General features: G+C 40.5%; 1 protein-coding gene across 4 annotated transcripts in view; it reads left to right on the top strand.

Annotated features, from left to right (window-relative positions):
* The window catches only part of MED13L (mediator complex subunit 13L), a 313009-nt gene extending 295597 nt beyond the window's left edge, over nt 1-17412 (top strand). For 2 of the 4 annotated variants that reach the window (XM_082416716.1, XM_082416715.1), the window contains exons 30-31: nt 217-329; nt 1406-17412. In XM_082416716.1, the coding sequence (XP_082272842.1) occupies nt 217-329; nt 1406-1538 (246 nt within the window). In that variant the 3' untranslated portion in view covers nt 1539-17412. The remainder of the gene's footprint in view (nt 1-216; nt 330-1405) is intronic. The other 2 variants (XM_082416714.1, XM_082416713.1) reach the window with 1 other exon arrangement.
* The last annotated feature ends 472 nt before the right edge of the window (nt 17413-17884 follow it).

Raw genomic sequence — 17884 nt, 5'->3', positions numbered from 1 at the left:
GCAGTCCATTTGCAAAGCTAGCTTTTTTTTCTCCTCTACTCTAGGATATGGAGTTATTTGGGATCACATTGGGGTTACTGAGCAGCTTAAATTCATGGACTTAGAAGCCCTGACTACAAAGGACTTTAGAGAGCATCTCCTTCTGGTAGACGTCACCTTATTTCTGCCCCATGGTTGACTAGACCAGGAAGGTAACTGTCTTTGTTCTTTCACCAGGCTTCGCTGCATCACCACATTTCTGTAGCACAGACGGACGAACTTCTCCCTGCCAGGAATTCTCAGCGGGTTCCACATCCTCTTGACTCCAAAACCACGTCTGATGTTTTAAGGTAGATTCAGACCTAGGCAACATAGCAGTACAGTTTGAAATTATATACTTTACTCTTGTTTTTCCAAGGTGTTTTAATTAAAGTGTGGTATTTGTGGAAGAGGTGCTACCTTTTGTGCAGTGGAGCACTGTCTGATTAGCCAGTGAGAGCCACATCCCCCCAATACCTGCATAGGACAGACAGCGTAGCATACTTTGTTAAATCCGGCAGTTATGTGCAAGTACAACTGCCCTCGCTTCCCATTCAGAGGAGGCATTTCATGGTGATGAAAATAGATCAGAATAAGGGGGTGGATAGTTAGAAGACAAAGTCTGGAACTTAAAGCACTTGACTTTGGAAACATTTTCTGCCCTTCCTGACATAGATTATGTAAATAAAGTTAAGTAAAACATGAATTCCATAGCTGGGAAATACCTCCCAGAATTGTCTTGTACTTTAGCAGGCTGTAAACATTCTTCATGTACCTTGAGAAAATATGCAAGCTTTTCCTAATGTTTTCTAACTCTTAAATGATTTGGAAATTATAGTTAAAGCAAGAACCTACCTAATCTACATGATTTTGGCTTCCAGGGCCTCTAGAGCAACACTGTCCAATAGAAGTATAATGTGAGTCACATACAATTACTATTTTAATGTGGCTACTAGAAAAATTTTAAAAAGAAATCAGTGACGTTAATTTTAGTAATAAGTTTTATCAGTTATATAAAAACGTGATAACAATGTCAAAATATAAAAAATAGTATCATTTGAACAGTAATAAATATAAAAATACTCATGAGCTATTTTCCATGCTTTTTTAAATACTAAGTGTTTGTTTGAAATCCCGGTGCCTGTTCTCTATGTACAGCATATCTGAGTTCACGGAGTGGGGGGCCGGTGGCTGCCATATTGGGCAGTGCAGGTCTAGAAGGAAGGGGGGACATGAGGAAACGAACTCTGGGAAAGAGCCTGGGGCAACTTGTGGAATGACATTAGGCCTTCTTCCTGCTGACATCTGGCACTGGCACATTAGAACTTTCGGACCAGCCTTACTTCTGTCGTGCCTGGTGCCCTGACCCGTGTGTTCTCTCCGGCAGGTTTGTTTTGGAGCAGTACAACGCTCTGTCCTGGCTCACGTGCAATCCGGCCACCCAGGACCGTACCTCCTGCCTTCCCGTCCACTTTGTGGTGCTCACTCAGTTGTACAACGCCATCATGAATATACTCTAATTGGAAAAGCACTTGTTCTCTCTGGCTCAGTTCCTTCTCCCCGCAACCTCAGTCCAAGGAACCTGCTACACTCTGCAAATACCCTACTCCCTCCTCTTGAGACCACTCTGCACAGTCCTGCACTGTGATTACTTCTCAGCAGGCACATGTCATTTCTGCAGTGTTCATTACCAGAGTGACTCACAGACACTTCTCTCATGGACCTGGAAACTTCCATAAGCAGTGACTTTCAGCCAGTGTTGTGGTGTGTGCGGCCCCAGACCACTGGGCCACAGGAAGTTTTTTGTTGTTGGTTTTCAAGAGGGAAACAGAAGAGACAGTATCCTTTTGCACAAGAGTCTGTGTCTTCAGTCTCTGTTTAATAAGGGCAGTTTAGCCCTCTGGATGAAATCCTCTAGTTATTGGTGTATGGCCTGTGGGTTACCTGAACTCCATAATCTGGGACTTTTGAACAAGAACCAGCTCAAGTACATGATTTCATAATGGGGTTTCTGTCTCCCTAGTGCTCCCATCTAGATTGGCATGAGTGCTTTGGTTGACTTTATACCTGTGTGTAGATACAAAAGGTCTGGAGACATCTTCATTTTGTTTATTTATTTTAGGTTGTTTTGTCATATGGTTTTTGTGACTTTCTTTTAATTTTTTTAATTCGCAAGGACCAGGTACAGTAGCTGAAACCCAACTCAGATCCACCATAGGATTCTCTGACTACATACCTCTGTCCTAGAAGCCAGAAAAGGAGTGAAAACAAATTGGGGAGATCCTGCTTACAAGTAATATATTCAAAACCACCCAGCAGTAGGTTTTGTTGAGAATAAACTGGGTAAACATTCTGCCATATTCCTTATTAAAAGTGGCCAGCGTTTCATGAAGGACAACATTTTTATACAGAAGGCAGTCAAGCTCAACCCAGAGCCATGGAGGCAAGTACCTTCATTAGTTTTATATAGTCACAATGGAAATATATTTTCTAGTGAATTCTTACTGAAAGCCAGGTCTCTCCTCTCATTAGATCAAAAGGGACTCATGTATATATCACAATCGAAAGTGTTTGCTCATAAAATCAGTTATAAATATGGTAAATTTTTTCTGGACCATAGGAATATTATTTCAAAGAAATATTCAACTTAACCATTAAATTAGTACTTGAAGTTGAGCCTTCGTGGTGGGACTTTTTTAAAAAAAACATGCCTTTTTAAATCATTAAGGCTAATTGAAGTATTTTATCCAGGCCCGAGAGGGTTGTCTTTAAGACTCCATTTCTACCCGTACCTTGCTGTGCGTTTCTGTCTGAGGGCAGTGGGCGTGGGCTTGCCTCCCATGAGCCGCTCTGGTCAGGCTGTTGAGCTCTAGTCATCTGTGGAGAGAATCATGCAAATTTTAAAAGTTCTTCCAAGAGACTTCCATATTCTGGTTATTAACAAAAAAAGGAAAAATGTAATAACTGATATGATTTTGTAAAAGTATTTTTCTTGAAATAATCTAACGTTTAAAACATATTAAAAAAAAAAGTTGTGTGGTGGGAATGTGAAAGCAGAGAAGTAACTTGTAAATGGATAATTTTGTTCTCTGTACCACCAATTGGGGGGGAGGGGTCGACTTTCGCAGTGTATAGGTTAAAAAAATCTGATATATCAAACCATTTGTATCTAATGTGTACAGTGTAAAATTGACTTTAAAAATATTGCAGTGCTATTTTTTCTTAATCAGAAAGGAAAAATTCTCAAGGCCTTTTGAAGAGCATAAGATGATGAAGATTGTAAACTTGTATAAAATTATCTTGGTGAGAAGACAAATTGTAAAGTAGATATTTGTAATCTTTTACCACTTTGGGGTTGCTTTTTTTCCCAGAATTCATCAGAACTTTGAATTTTTTTTTTTTAAGGGGCTGTTTTTAATGCAGGGGCTTTTCTTCCCTAGAAACCCAATTCTCAACAAAAAAAGAAAAAAAAATACAAAAAACAAAAAAACCCCTACAAAAATTAAAAAAAAAAAAAAAGGCAGCAAAGGGTAGTTTTCATCTGGTGTCTTTTATTTAAGTTTTTTAAGTTAAGAAAAGCTGGTGACATATTTATACGTTTTTGTGCAAAAACAAATGAATGGCAATAGATTTTAAAAAAATCTTATTATGTACTTCTGTGTGAAAAAGTCTGTATAATATTTCCCTTAAATATGCATTATTTTACTTGTGAGTTTTTTACTGAATTAATCTGAAATGTACAAGCCCTGGATTTGCTACAGAGTGAGAACTTATTTTATTTTTTTTTTATTTTTAATTTTGGAAATTCTGCAGAAATCAGAACTCTTACCATGGTTTGAACTAAAGAGGGGAAATGGGGGAGGGGAGAGGGGTGGGATTGTCCAGCATGCTTGTATGTATATTTCAGAACCTTTTTTAAATGTAAAAGCTGTACATTTCTGGGAAGTTCTGAATTTCTTTTGTTTCCTTTTTTCCTTCAAGCATTTTGCAGTGAGCTTCTTTTATATATAGCAAACAATTTGAAAGAATACAAAAATATGTGAAGTTCATTTAAAAAAAAACTACAGTATAGCGCTGGTACAGTACACTAAAAGACTTTGATAAAAAGAAACAATACTAAAAGGCCTCCATTTTAAATGTCATTCATATATACCTTGTGAATGAGAGCTATATACTTTTACACACTTTTTTAGAGGAATAAATTATTGAATTACTGAAACGTTGAGTGGCTTTTTTCCCCTTCCATCCTGCTTTTGTAATGGGAGTGATCTACGCCTATTCAAAAGGTGTTAAGTATTACGGATTGAACAGTCCTTGACCAGCAGCCTGGCTCTACCTTCCAGAGTAAAGTTTTACTCCCCTGATCAGCACATCTCATAGATGTTCTCAGACGGTTTTCACATATTCCAGGATACAAGGGCATTCCTGGATCAGTTTTAGCGTGCACACACACACACACAGAGCATTGGATTTGGAGCTCTGGTGTTTAGTTCCTTAACTGTTCTGTGTAGATCACATCTAACAGTGATCACACGTCTAACAGTGAGCTCTTAAGATTGCGGTCAATACTAGAACAAATTACAAGTCTGTTTTCTCCTTGCTTTCTCTCCATGGTCTCAGCCAGTTTCTTTTTGATGTTCCTTAAAAAGAACAGTTCCATCTCTTTGCTGTTTTCCCAGTTCACAGCCTGGTGACAGCAGTATGCCATCTAACACACATACAAGCAAGGCGCTCATTGACTGCATGGCACCCACTACGTTGTTCTCTTCTCCTTGGGTCCATTCCGTAGGAAAAACCTCTGTGGGGGCAGAAGCTCTCGCTAAAATAGTAAACGCCAGGACCTGGCAGAGCCTACTGTCGAAATTTGAATAAATTGAAAGACCTTGCCTTTAATCTTCCTCCGACTCTTTGGCAGTATACATTGTTCTGAATCTAACGATAAAGTGTTGAGACTGCTCAGCCTCAGTTATTTCGTCTGCAAATGAGGGATGAGGGCAATTCCATGAGAAATGCTTTGCAAACTAAAAAGCTGTGTCCATGTTATTATAGTTGTACTATTGAAGAAGCCTGAGAAAAGTGAGGCCACTTTTCTGTTAACAGATAATATCGGTCTCTGTCTCATCCAGTTGCCACTGCCTTATGCATAGTTCACGGCACTCTTGGGAACGCTGCCTGCCCAAAGCAATAAAGAACCACACATTTCCTAGATCCTATGCGATCAGGTCAGTCCGAAGATTCCTGTGTCCCGTAAAAATCAGAATTAGGTGGTATTTTTCCAACCAATTGATTTGCTTGGGTTCTGTGCTCATACAGCAGATGGCACTTTATCCAACAATCAATGAATGTTGGTTTTATTTATACTAGGAACTTTGTTTTCATAACCACTATTTGCTGTGCCAATTCAGCAATACTAGCTAAATCTCCTTGAGGCAGGAAAAATTATTTGTCAAATGCATTGAAACATTTTGCAAATTAGATGTAGGTAAATCTGACCTGCCACTCAAGAACTATCAGCCTCCAGCCGTTTGCACCGCTCAGATCCTGCTTAACACCAGTTCATCCCCTCCAAGGATGCCATCAAATAGTTTTATGTTCCTGCTATTCAAGAAGTCACAGGGCCAGGAATTTGTCCCCAACTGGTGTCAAAGAGCTAATAAAAATCTTTAAAAAAGTGCAGTTTGTCCATAGGAGTTTTTAAAGACAGACTTTTCGTAAGACTTAGTGCCTAAGTGTGAGAGCCACATACTGAAAACAGCCTTTGCCGCTTGTCATTTCTTTCTCTTCTGAATTCGCCACTTGCTAAAATCCTATCAAGAGGCAATTTGAATGTATTACCATTAAAATTTTTATCTTGGTGTTAAATGATTCGCTTGTTTATATCCCCTTGACAAAAATGTCACTTTAACAGTAATTATTTCATGTCATTAATACCTAATGAGACGCCATTAGAAAATTCTGTGGTGCCAGGTAATACGTGGTTGCAGCAGTTGCCCTGGGCATCTTACTCTGCTGGGAACCAGATTTACCAGTCTCCCACCACTTCACTTGAAATTCTCAGATCAACTTTATTAAAGATTTTTTGGCACTTAACTGCTTCTGGTTAGAACTCCAAATTAATGAAGCAGGTAAGAAATAGCAGTTGATGAGGAAGAAGGCTTGGATAAGACTAAAAGTATTGATTTTTCTCTGCAAAGGTTATTTCCTCAATGAGCATTAGTTACCAGGGAAGATGCAGACAGACATTGGGCTCAGCCTCACTTTTTCCTTTAAGAAAAGCAGGGAAGTGAGAAAAGCCTGTTTTATCTTAATAATCTAAAAACAGTGTGTGTATGGGCTGTGACTCAATGCTCTGTTCAGATATAGGAATCAAAGCAGGTCTGTTGCAGAGTGCTTAAAATCACCCAAATCTCAGAACAGGCGAACACTCTGAAATCAGCAGCCCCTTTCAGCATTTCTCTGGCTATTGCTATTTTATGCCTTCATTGCCTTACTAGCAAATTAGGCAGGTTTCAATCTACCAGTTTCATAAAACCACATGATACTCAGGAAAATTGGCCCTGCAAGAGCTAAGATGAGAGGGCTGACACAAGGAGATGTTTGCTGTGGGAGTAATTAATTTAACGTGTAAGATAGTAATTGTCTTATTTCATTTGAGCTTGAACGTTTTTCAGTAAGCATTTACAAGTAGCTCCTCTTACTTAAATCTTACTCTGTTCACTTAGAGGCTTGGCTTCATGTAGCTCTTATTAACATATATGCATTATTTAATACGTAAATTTCCTATCTGCTTCCTTTAAGTATGATTTTTAATTGTAGAAGAGAATGTTTATACAGTTATACATGCACACACCAATATTTTTTTTCCCTGTTGATCTCTCTTATATCACCACAAAGCTTAGGAATTTATGTCCTTATCAGGTCTAGAGATCAAGGTCATTTTTGTTTCACAGGATGAACTAATGACCTTCCAGTCATTTCTGTGACATGGGAGAGTTTACCTTACCTGACAACAACTTTAGATTGGGCCGACTATATACTGCACTGAGAGTAGGCACCCAGGAAATGTTTGTTGAAAGAGTGGATGCACATCAATAATCTGAAATTTACCAGCAAATTCATCCCATTCTGCTGCTTTTTGGAGGAGCAGAAAATATATATTTTATATACTAGAAAATATAAAAATTTCTTTTATTTTTCTGTTGCTGATTTAGGTTTTCTATTTCTTATGTCAATTTTGGTAATTTGGATTTTTACAGGGGAAAAAAATTGAGTTTGTCAACATATTACTATGCAATTGTGTAGAGTATTCCCTTAATTCTGAACCTATTGTTTTTGGTAACGTATGCTCCTCCTCATTTCTAACTGTTTATGCCTTTTTTTCCCTTCTCCATGGATTATTCTAACAGTTGCTCTTTTTTAGTTTTGTTTGATTTTTCCAAAGAAACAGCCCATGCATTTAACAATTCTGCTGTTTTTATCCTGGCTTTTAATCTTGTTCCTTTTCCTAGTTTCCTTGAGGGTTTTGTTTTAGTTTCCTTCAATCTTAATTGCCTGCTCAGTTAATTTATTTTCCGTTTTGATGATACAGGCATTTACAGCCTGGGGGCTTTTGGATGTGTGCGGCCCTCCTCAAATTATATGCAAAATTCTTTGTATTTGCATTTTTTCTAGGGAGGGGATCTATTGTATCAGATTCTCAGAGGTATCTGATCCTAAAAGAGATAAAAATTACTGCTCTGGGACTATGTTAAAGCTGATTGCATCCTACAAGTTTTGATGTTTAATGTTTTCATTTTTATTTTTAGACTCAGTGTTTTATTTCTTTTTTGATCTGCCCTTTTTTTAATAAAGGAAAGTTCTCTTTGGATTTCAAGTCTCTTGGACTGTAATTTTCTCTTACTACACATAATCTAGTAATGATTGGGTTTTGCAAACAGTCTCCAAAGCCTTCAAAGCAAGGTGTATCCTATTTCCTAGTGCTGTCCAACAGAAATATAATGTGAGCCATATAAATGTAATTTTATATTTTCTAGTAGCCACATTAAAAAAGTGGAGAACAGGTGAAATTACTTTAATATTTTTATTTAACCCCGTATATCTAAATTTTCATGTTTCAACATGAAATATAGAAGTTATCGGTGAGATATTTAGCATTTTTGCAATGTCTTCAACATCCAATATTTACTTTATGTTTACAGTGTATCTAAATTTGGATGCTAAATTTTCAGTGGTTAAGGCAAAATGTAGTTGTACCAAAACAAGTTGGATTTAACAGAAAAAAATAATTGTATACTGCTTCTGGTTTTAAATTTAAAATTTTTTTAAATTAACTTGTCCCTGATAATTTTTTTTTAATTTATTTATTTTTTATTTATTTATTTTTGGCTGTGTTGGGTCTTTGTTGCTGCGCACGGGCTTTCTTTAGTTGCAGTGAGCAGGGTCTACTCTTCATTGCGGTGCACGGGCTTCTCATTGCAGTGGCTTCTCTTGTTGCAGAGCATGGGCTCTAAGTGCGTGGGCTCAGTAGTTGTGGCTCACGGGCTTAGTTGCTCCGCAGCATGTGGGATCTTCCCAGACCAGGGCTCGAACCCGTGTCCCCTGCATTGGCAGGCGGATTCTTAACCACTGCACCACCAGGGAAGTCCCTTAAATTTAAATTTTAATGAAAATTAAATAAAATTTAAAAATTAGTTCCCTCAGCCATGCTCACCACATTTCCACGTGTTCAACAGCCAGCCACACACTAACCTGCTGGACAGGGCAGTGCCAGCCTGTAAGATTTGAGATGGATTAATTCTGCCTCAAGTATATTTTCCATATCTTCTGTCTGGATCTCAACTCTGTCTCAGGCAGACAGGAGTCAAAATTTCCCACTGTGATTTTGGGCTGTCCTTTTTTCTTTTGCCCTACGTTATTGCTGCATAAAGGTTTATGATGTATCTCTGTATAATGACTATTCTGCATATATTTTTTGCTTTAAATTATCCTTTGATATGATTATTACCACCCCTATTTCTTTATTTTTTTGGCTGTGTTGCGTCTTCATTACTGCGCACAGGCTTTTCTCTCTAGTTGCGGTGAGCAGGGCTACTCTTCATTGCGGTGAGCAGGGCTACTCTACATTGCAGCGTGAGGGCTTCTCTTTGCAGTGGCTTCTCGTTGCAGAGCACGGGCTCTAGGCGTGTGGGCTTCAGTTGTTGCAGCGTGCGGGCTCAGTAGTTGTGGCACACGGGCTTAGTTGCTCTGCTGCATGTGGGATATTCCCCAACCAGGGATCAAACCTGTGTCCCCTGCATTGGCAGGCAGATTCTTAACCATTGCGCCACCAGGGAAGTCCCCCCGCTATTTCCTTTAATTAGAATTCTGGTGTTATATCTTTGACCAACTATTTATTTCCAAACTCTGTCATTTTGTGTTAGTTGTTCTTCATACAAATCATTGCGTTTCATTGTTCCATAGAATTATAGTCTCCTTTCAATAGGGTAATTTTTACCATTTGCATTTCCTGTTCTGTGTTACCCTTTGACTTGTCAGCCAGTTCTTACAAATGCACATATATATTTATTTGCTTCCTTTTACTTTTCAATTTTGCCTTTTTGTGTATGAAGTCTGCTTTTATCTTTCAAACATTTTGGAAAGAAACCTTCATTTTCAATTAGTGATTACCTTACAACAGTCCACAAACATTCACAATGCACTTCTTACTCTACATGTACCCATTCTAATTAAAACAAAAAATCCTCTCATCCATCAGTCCCACCTCCACCTCCATCCTATTCTCTCAAGACTCACTCGCCTGTGTTCATTTCCTAGGCTCCGGGGAAATCTGTGAATCAGAGCAGAATTTTTGTTCATCTCTGTCCTCCTTTCCCTTGGACGCTGCCCTTCAGTCTTGAGTAGCTCCCTTAGTTTCAGGCTTCTCTCCCTAAGAAATGCAGAAGACACTTCACACCGGAACATTTTACCATCAGGTCCTCTCAGTCCCTGTCACACAGAACCATACACAGAACCATAACATATCTGCAGAATGAATCTGTTCTGTCAACAGATACCCTGTGCCTCTAAGGTGCCAGCCCTGTGCTAGCGAATGAAGAGATACCCCACCCGTATCCTGAGGGTCAAGGAGGCCAGTGTCCGTGACACAGTGGTCCTGCCTCTAAAGGAGCCCCGAAAAGGAGCGCGCTTCCCAGCCCAGCCTGGGCAATGAGTAACCCCCATGCCTGTCTTCAATTTCGAGTCTTCTGGGCTCTGTCCCCAACCAGTTTCCATCAGAGTGCCTCTGTCATAGGGCAGAAGTATTCCTCATCCAGTTCTGTCACCACAACTGAGCCATCCAGCACTCTGAGCTCCTATCTTGCTGACACCCTCAGTTCCCTACCCCGATGATTTTTTTTTTAAATGAACTATAGTTGATTTACAATGTTGTGCTAGTTTCTGGTGTACAACAAAGTGATTCCGTTTGTGTATACATATATATATATATATATATATTTTTTAATATATATATTCTTTCCATTATGGTTTATTACAGGAATTGAATATAGTTCCGTGTTCCACACAGTAAGTCCTTGTTGTTTATCTATTTTATATATTGTAGTGTATATATGTTAATCCCAAACTCCTAATATATCCCTCACCCACCCCCCCTTAACCCCTTTGATAACTGTAAATTTGTTTTCTATGTCTGTGAGTCTATTTCTGTTTTGTAAATAAGTTCATTTATATATTTTAGATTCCACATATAAGTGATATCATGTGGTATTTGTCTTTGTCTGACTTCACTTAGTATGATAATCTCTAGGTCCGTCCATGTTGCTACAAATGGCATTATTTTTTTTTTTTACAGCTGAGTAGTATTCCATAGTGTGTGTGTGTGTGTGTGTGTGTGTGTGTGTGTGTGTGTGTGTGTGTATGTATGTCACATCTTCTTTATCCATGCATCTGTTGACGGACATTTAGGTTGCTTCCATGTCTTGGTTATTGTAAATAGTGCTGCTATGAACATTAGATGCATGTATCTTTTCAAATTAGCGTTTTCTCCAGATATATGCCCAGGAGTAGGACTGCTGGGTCATATGGTAGTTCTATTTTTAGTTTTTTAAGGAACCTCCATACTGTTTTCCATAGTGGTTGCATCAATTTATATTTCCACCAACAGTGTAGCAGGGTTCCCTTTTCTCCACACCCTCTCCAGCACTTGTTATTTGTAGACTTTTTAATGATGGCCATTCTCACCAGTGTGAAGTGATACCTCATTGTACTTTTGATATACATTTCTCTAATAGTTAGCGGTGTTGAGCATCTTTTTATGTGCCTTTTGGCCATCTGTATGTCTTCTTTAGAGAACTGTCTATTTAGGTCTGCTGTCTTCTTTTTTGATTGAGTTATTTGGTTTTATGTTATTGAGTTATATGAGCTGTATGTATCAATATATTTTGTAAATTAAGCCCTTGTCAGTTGCATCGTTTGAAAATATTTTCTTCCATTCTATAGGTTGTCTTTTCTTTTTGTTTATGGCTTCCTTTAAGCTATTTTAAGTTCATTTGTGTGTATGGTGTGAGGGAGTGTTCTAACTTCATTGATTCACATGCAGTTGTCCAGCTGTGGGAAAGATGTTTTTGCCCGTATCACAGAGGTGCCAGTGAGGGATCTCCATTATGGGCTCCGTTATGGGCAAGTCTCCAAAGAACTCACCAAAGCACCCATGACACAGAGTCAGACTCACATGCCTGCCGAGACTGCGTTTTGTAACTTAAAGTAATAGTGATCAGAAAAGTTATGAGGCCTACCCTAAATTTTATCTAGGAGCAAGGGGAGAAATAACTCTGTAGAATAAATTTAAGGGGTCAGTGGAAAACCAAAATAAAGCTGCTTTAAAGTGACCTCCCAAATGTTGTACTTGTTCAAAGTATTCGTTACATTTGGAGTGATGCTGCACTGCAGGTAAAATGGTTAAACTAGAGGAATCAACATAGATTAAGCTTTCCCAACACCATTTGCTGAAGAGACTGTCTTTTCTCCATTGAATATACTTGCCTCCTTTGTCAAAGATTTATTGACCGTAGATGTGTGGGTTTATTTCTTCATTTTACCTATATTTCTCTGACTCTAAATTTAGGAGAAATAGTTATCTACTGTTGTCTTGAAGGACTGTTTTGTTTTGGGGTTTTTTTTTAATGAACTTATTTATTTGTTTATTTTTGGCTCTGTTGGGTCTTTGTTGCTGCGCGCGGACTTTCTCTAGTTGCAGCAAGTGGAGGCTACTCTTCGTTGTGGTGCGCAGGCTTCTCATTGCAGTGGCTTCTCTTGTTGAGGAGCACGAGCTCTAGGCACGTGGGCTTCAGTAGTTGTGGCGCGCGGGCTTCAGTAGTTGCGGCACGTGGGCTCAGCAGTTGTGGCTCGCGGGCTCTAGAGCACAGGCTCAGTAGTTGTGGCGCACGGGCTTAGTTGCCCTGCGGCATGTGGGATCTTCCCGGACCAGGGATCGAACCTGTGTCCCCTGCATTGGCCAGCAGATTCTTAACCACTGCACCACCAGGGAAGCCCCAGGGCTGTTTTTTTGTGGGAGCGTCCCTGTGTAGCCTGTGTGAGTCTAATATTTTCGGTGCGAGGACTGTTTTTAGTGTGGATGCCTGCCTTGTCTTTCCTCAGTGTGTGCTGGCCGTTATCCCCTTGAAAGGGGGTGTGATTGGTGTTGTGGTGACCAGAGCCTGCACTGGATGTTGAGCAGGGCCTCCTCTTTGCTCTGGTTATCACAGCCCTGTTGGGGGCAGGGACTGTCCCTCAGTTGTTGGACCCCCCAGATCCGTTTCTGCTGTGCACTGTGAGGTAGGTGCACTGGAGCACTTCTGCGGGGGGAGAAGCCACTGCGGATTCCTCTCCAGGAGCTGTCCACCAGGGATTGCGCTCTGTAGTGTCACCTGTTACCTGATGTGCAGACTTCCAGGTGAGCCCTGTTGTGGGCACTGCCCTTGGCCCCTCCTTAACGATGGGAGTGCAGGCAATTGGCCTGAGTGTCCCTTGGGCACTGTGCTCACAAAGCCACCAGCAGAGATCTGTTGGCCCAGATCCACTGAAGTCAGGCACTGGGACAACTGCAGTCACGCACCTGGACCCTCCACGGGGGCTATGGAACGGGCCCAGACCTCAGTCCCACCTCCCTGTGCGGGTGCAGGCAAAGCCCACAGCTGCTAATTCCAGACGCGTCCAACCCCCGGAGCACCGGCAATCCACTCGGATGTCCCACAGGCGCTGAGCTTACAAAGCCAGAGATGGCAGTGTAAATCTGCGGGTGGCACAACTGCTGGGACACTGCTCAGGTTTCAGCCCCGCGTCCGCGTGCGGGCAACCCACTGGTGTGGTGCGCTCCCGGCACTTGTAGAGGCGGAGCTGTGCCCCCTGTGAGAATGAGGCTGCTACGGCGGGGCCCCACCCCTCCCTTCGTGCACGTGTTAACAACGGTGCTCCTATGGTGGACCCAGGCTCCAGCCTGTGCGTACCCCCAGTTGCAGCCCAGCCCACACTCCAGCCCCTTCAGGCTGTCTCCGCACAGCCAACCCCAGTCCTCTTTCCAGGTCTGTCCGCTGAAGCCCAAGTTGCAGCACCCAGCCCCATGTGCACCAGCAGACGTGCGTCTGGGGCTGGGAGTGCAAGGAAGTGGTCAGGACCGTCTGTGCTGGTCTCTCTCTGTTCTGCGGGCTGCAATCCAGCTGCTGCGTTCTCCTCTGAGCCTCTGAAGCTCCCTTTCTGTCCTGGCTGATCTCCCAGCCAGTGAAGGAGGTTTCCAGGGTGAGGGAACCTCTCCTCTTTCACAGCTCCCTCCCAGGGGTGCAGGTCCTGTCCTGATTACTTTTTATTTTTCTTGTGTCCTACCCAGTTGCCTGACGATCTTTCTTGCAACTTAGGTTGTATGAGATCTTCTACCAGCATTCAGTAGGTATTCTGAGAGAATTGTTTCGCGTGTCGCTGTATTTTTGATGTATTTGTGGGAGGAGGTGAGTTTCAAGCCCTTCTATTCCACCATCTTGACCTCCTCTCCCACTGAGGATTCTTCATGCCTCTTGGCATAGTCTCAGCCCTTGATCTGCTGGGAGTTGATTAACATGCAGATTCCCAGGCCACCCACAGGTTCTGGTCCAGTCAGTGGGGGGTAGGGTCCAGGAGTCTGCATTAAATGCTCTCTACACCCCACGTAACTCTGATGCAGGGGTCAGTAGACCGCAGTTTGAAAAATACTTGTCCAATTCAACTTAACTTTTTTGTACTAGGGCAATATGGGCAGGCAGGAGTTAGCAAAGGATACCTTAGTACATCAGACTGCCTTTACTCTGTTAAAACTTGGGATATTTTTTCTCCTATACACTTTTGTTAGATGAGCTCATCCTTCCCCACAACTCCCAAATCTGTAGCTATGGATTCCGTACTTCCATCTACCTACCAGATAGTTCCACCAGGAAATCCACAGTCACTCTAGATTGAGTCCATCCTTCCTTCAAACTCTGTTCTTTCTCCTCCTCATCATCAAGCCTGTACAAGTCTCTAGACCAGCCTCACCCAGCCGGGGGCAGACACCAGAAGCAAGAAAACTACAGTTCCGCAGTCTGCAGAGTAAGCCCACAAATGCAGACCAGACACTGCTCTGGGACCAGCTGGCCCCTGGCCCTTGCAGGACAGGAGGGGAGTGCACTGCTGGGACACACAGGACATCTCCTATGGAGAACCACTTCTCCCAGGTTGAGAAATGTAACCAACCTGCCACATACATAAAAATACAAATACCAATTTAGACAAAATGAGGTGACAGAGGAATATGTTTCAGACAAAGTAACAAGATAAAACCCCAGAAGAATAACTAAGTGACATGAAGATAGGCAATCAACCCGAGAAAGAGTTCAGAGTAACAATCGTAAAGATGATCAAAGAACTCGGGAGGAGAATGGATGCACAGAGCGAGAAATTAAAGTTTTGTTTTTTGGCCATGCCACGCAGCTTGCAGGATCTTAGCTCCACAACCAGGGATTGAACCTGAGCCACAGCAGTGAAAGCACCGAGTTCTAACCACTGGACTGCCAGGGAATTCCTAGAAGTTTTAAACAAATAATTAGAAAATATAAAGAACAACCAAACAGAATTAAAGGAAACAATAAGTGGAATGAAAAATACACTAGAAGGAATCAGTAGTAGAATAAATGAGGTGGAAGAATGGATCAGTGAGATGGAAGACAGAGTAGCAGAAATCACTGCCACCAAACAGAGAAAAGAATGAAAAGAAATGAGGACAGTTTAAGAAACCTCTGGGACAACATCAAGCATGCTAATATTCACATTATAGGGGTTCCAGAAGGAGAAGAGAGAGAGAAAGGGCCTGAGAAAATATTTGAAGAGATAATAGCTGAAAACTTCCCTAACCTGGGGGAAGGAAATAGTCACCCAAGTCCAGGAAGTGAAGAGTCCCATACAGGATTCACCCACAGAGGAATCCATCACAACACATTATAATCAAACTGACAAAAATTAAAGAGAGAATATTAAAAGCAACAAGGGAAAAGCAACAAATAACATACAAGGGAACACCCATAAGGCTATCAGATGATTTTTTTTCAGCAAAAACTCTGCAGGCCAGAAGGGAGTGGCAAAATACATTTAAAATGATAAAAGAGAAAAACCTACAAACAACCAAGAATACCCAGCAAAGCTCCCATTCAGATTTGATGGAGAAATCAAAACTTTACAGATGAGCAAAGCCAAAAGAATTCAGCACCACCAAACCAGCTTTACAGCAAATGCTAAAGGAAATTCTCTAGGCAGAAAAGAAAAGGCCACAACTGGAAACAAGAAAATTACGAAATGGAAAATCTCACTGGTAAAGGCAAACATAAAATAAAGGTAGGAAATCATCCACACACAAAGCTAATGAGGAGGTTAAAAGACAAAAGGGGTAAAATCATTTGTATCCACAATAAGCAGTTAAGGGATACAAAAAACAATTAGATGTAAAATATAAAAACAAAAACAGTAATCGAGGAGAGTACAAATGCAGTGTATCTAAAATGTGTTTGAAATTAAGAGATCAGCAACTTAAAACAAGCATGTATAAATATAGACTTCCATACAAAAACCTCATGGTAACCACAAAACAAAAATCTATAATAGATATACACACAAAAAAGCAAAAGGAATCCAAACGTAACACTGAAGATCATCATCAAATCAGAAGAGAAGAGAACAAAAGAAGAGGGAAAAAAGACCTACAAAAGCAAATCCAAAACAATTAACAAAATGGCAATAGGAACATACATAATGATAATTACCTTAAATGTAAACAGCCTAAATGCTCCAACCAAAAGGCACAGACTGGCTGAATGGATACAAAACAAGACCCATATGTTTGCTGCCTACAAGAGACTCATTTCAGATCTACAGACACATACAGACTGAAAGTGAGAGGATGGAAAAAGGTATTCCACACAAACGGAAATCAAAAGAAAGCTAGAGGTGCAATACTTATATCAGATAAAATAGACTTTAAAGACTGTTTCAAGAGACAAAGAAGGACTCTATATAATGATCAAAGAATCAATCCAAGAAGAAAATATAACAATTATAAATATATATGCACCCAACATAGGTGCACCTGCGAGTCATCTCAATATATAAGGCAAATGTTAGCAGACATAAAAGGAGAAATTGACAGTAACACAATAATAGTGGGTACTTTAATACCCCACTTCTATCAATGGACAGATCATCCAGACAGAAAACCAATAAGGAAACACAGGCCTTAAATGATACATTAGACCAGATGGACTTAATTGATATTTATAGTGCATTCCATCTGCAGTAGCAGAATACGCATTCTTTTCAAGTGCACATGGAACATTCTCCATGATAGATCACATTCTGAGCGACAAAGCAAGCCTCGGTAAATTTAAGAAAACTGAAATCATATCAAGCATCTTTTCCAACCACAACACTATGAGGCTAGAAATCAACTACAAGGAAAAAAATACTGCAAAAAACACAAACACATGGAGGTTAAACAATATGCTACTAATCAACCAATGGATCACTGAAGAAATCAAAGAGGAAATCAAAAAATACCTAGAGACAGATGAAAACACAATGATCCAAAACCTCTGGGATGCACCAAAAGCAGTTTTAAAAGGGAAGTTAATAGTGATACAAGCTTATCTCAGGAAACAAGAAAAATCTAAAATAAACAACCTAACCTTATGCTTAAAGCAACTAGAGAAAGAAGAACAAACAAAACCCAAAGTTAGTAGAAGGAAAAAACATCATAAAGATCAGAGCAGAAATAACTGAAATAGAGACAAAAAAAAAAAAAAAAAAAGATCACTGAAACTAAAAGCTGGTTCTTTGAAAAGATAAACAAAATTGATAAATCTTTAGCCAGACTCATCAGGGAAAAAAGGGAGAGGGCCCAAATCAATAAAATTGGAATGACAAAGGAGAATTTACAACCAACACTACAGAAATACAAAGGATCATAAGAGACTACTATAAGCAACTATATGCCAATAAAATGGACAACCTAGAAGAAATGGACAAACTCATAGAAAAGTTTAATCTACCAAGACTGAACCAGGAAGAAATAGAAAATATGAAAAGACCAATTACCAGTACCGAAGTTGAATCAGTAATTTAAAAACTCCCGGGGGAGAGGAGAAGATGGCGGAAGAGTAAGACGCGGAGATCACCTTCCTCCCCACAGATACATCAGAAATACATCTACACGTGGAACTGCTCCTATAGAACACCCACTGAACGCTGGCAGAAGACCTCAGACCTCCCAAAAGGCAAGAAACTCCCCACGTACTTGGGTAGGGCAAAAGAAAAAAGAAAAAAC

The sequence above is a fragment of the Balaenoptera physalus genome (genome assembly GCF_965194825.1).
Source record: "Balaenoptera physalus genome assembly, chromosome: 12".
In the NCBI taxonomy this organism is placed as follows: domain Eukaryota; kingdom Metazoa; phylum Chordata; class Mammalia; order Artiodactyla; family Balaenopteridae; genus Balaenoptera; species Balaenoptera physalus.
Note: the sequence above shows the minus strand (reverse complement) of the source record. Positions and strands in the feature narration are given on the sequence as shown.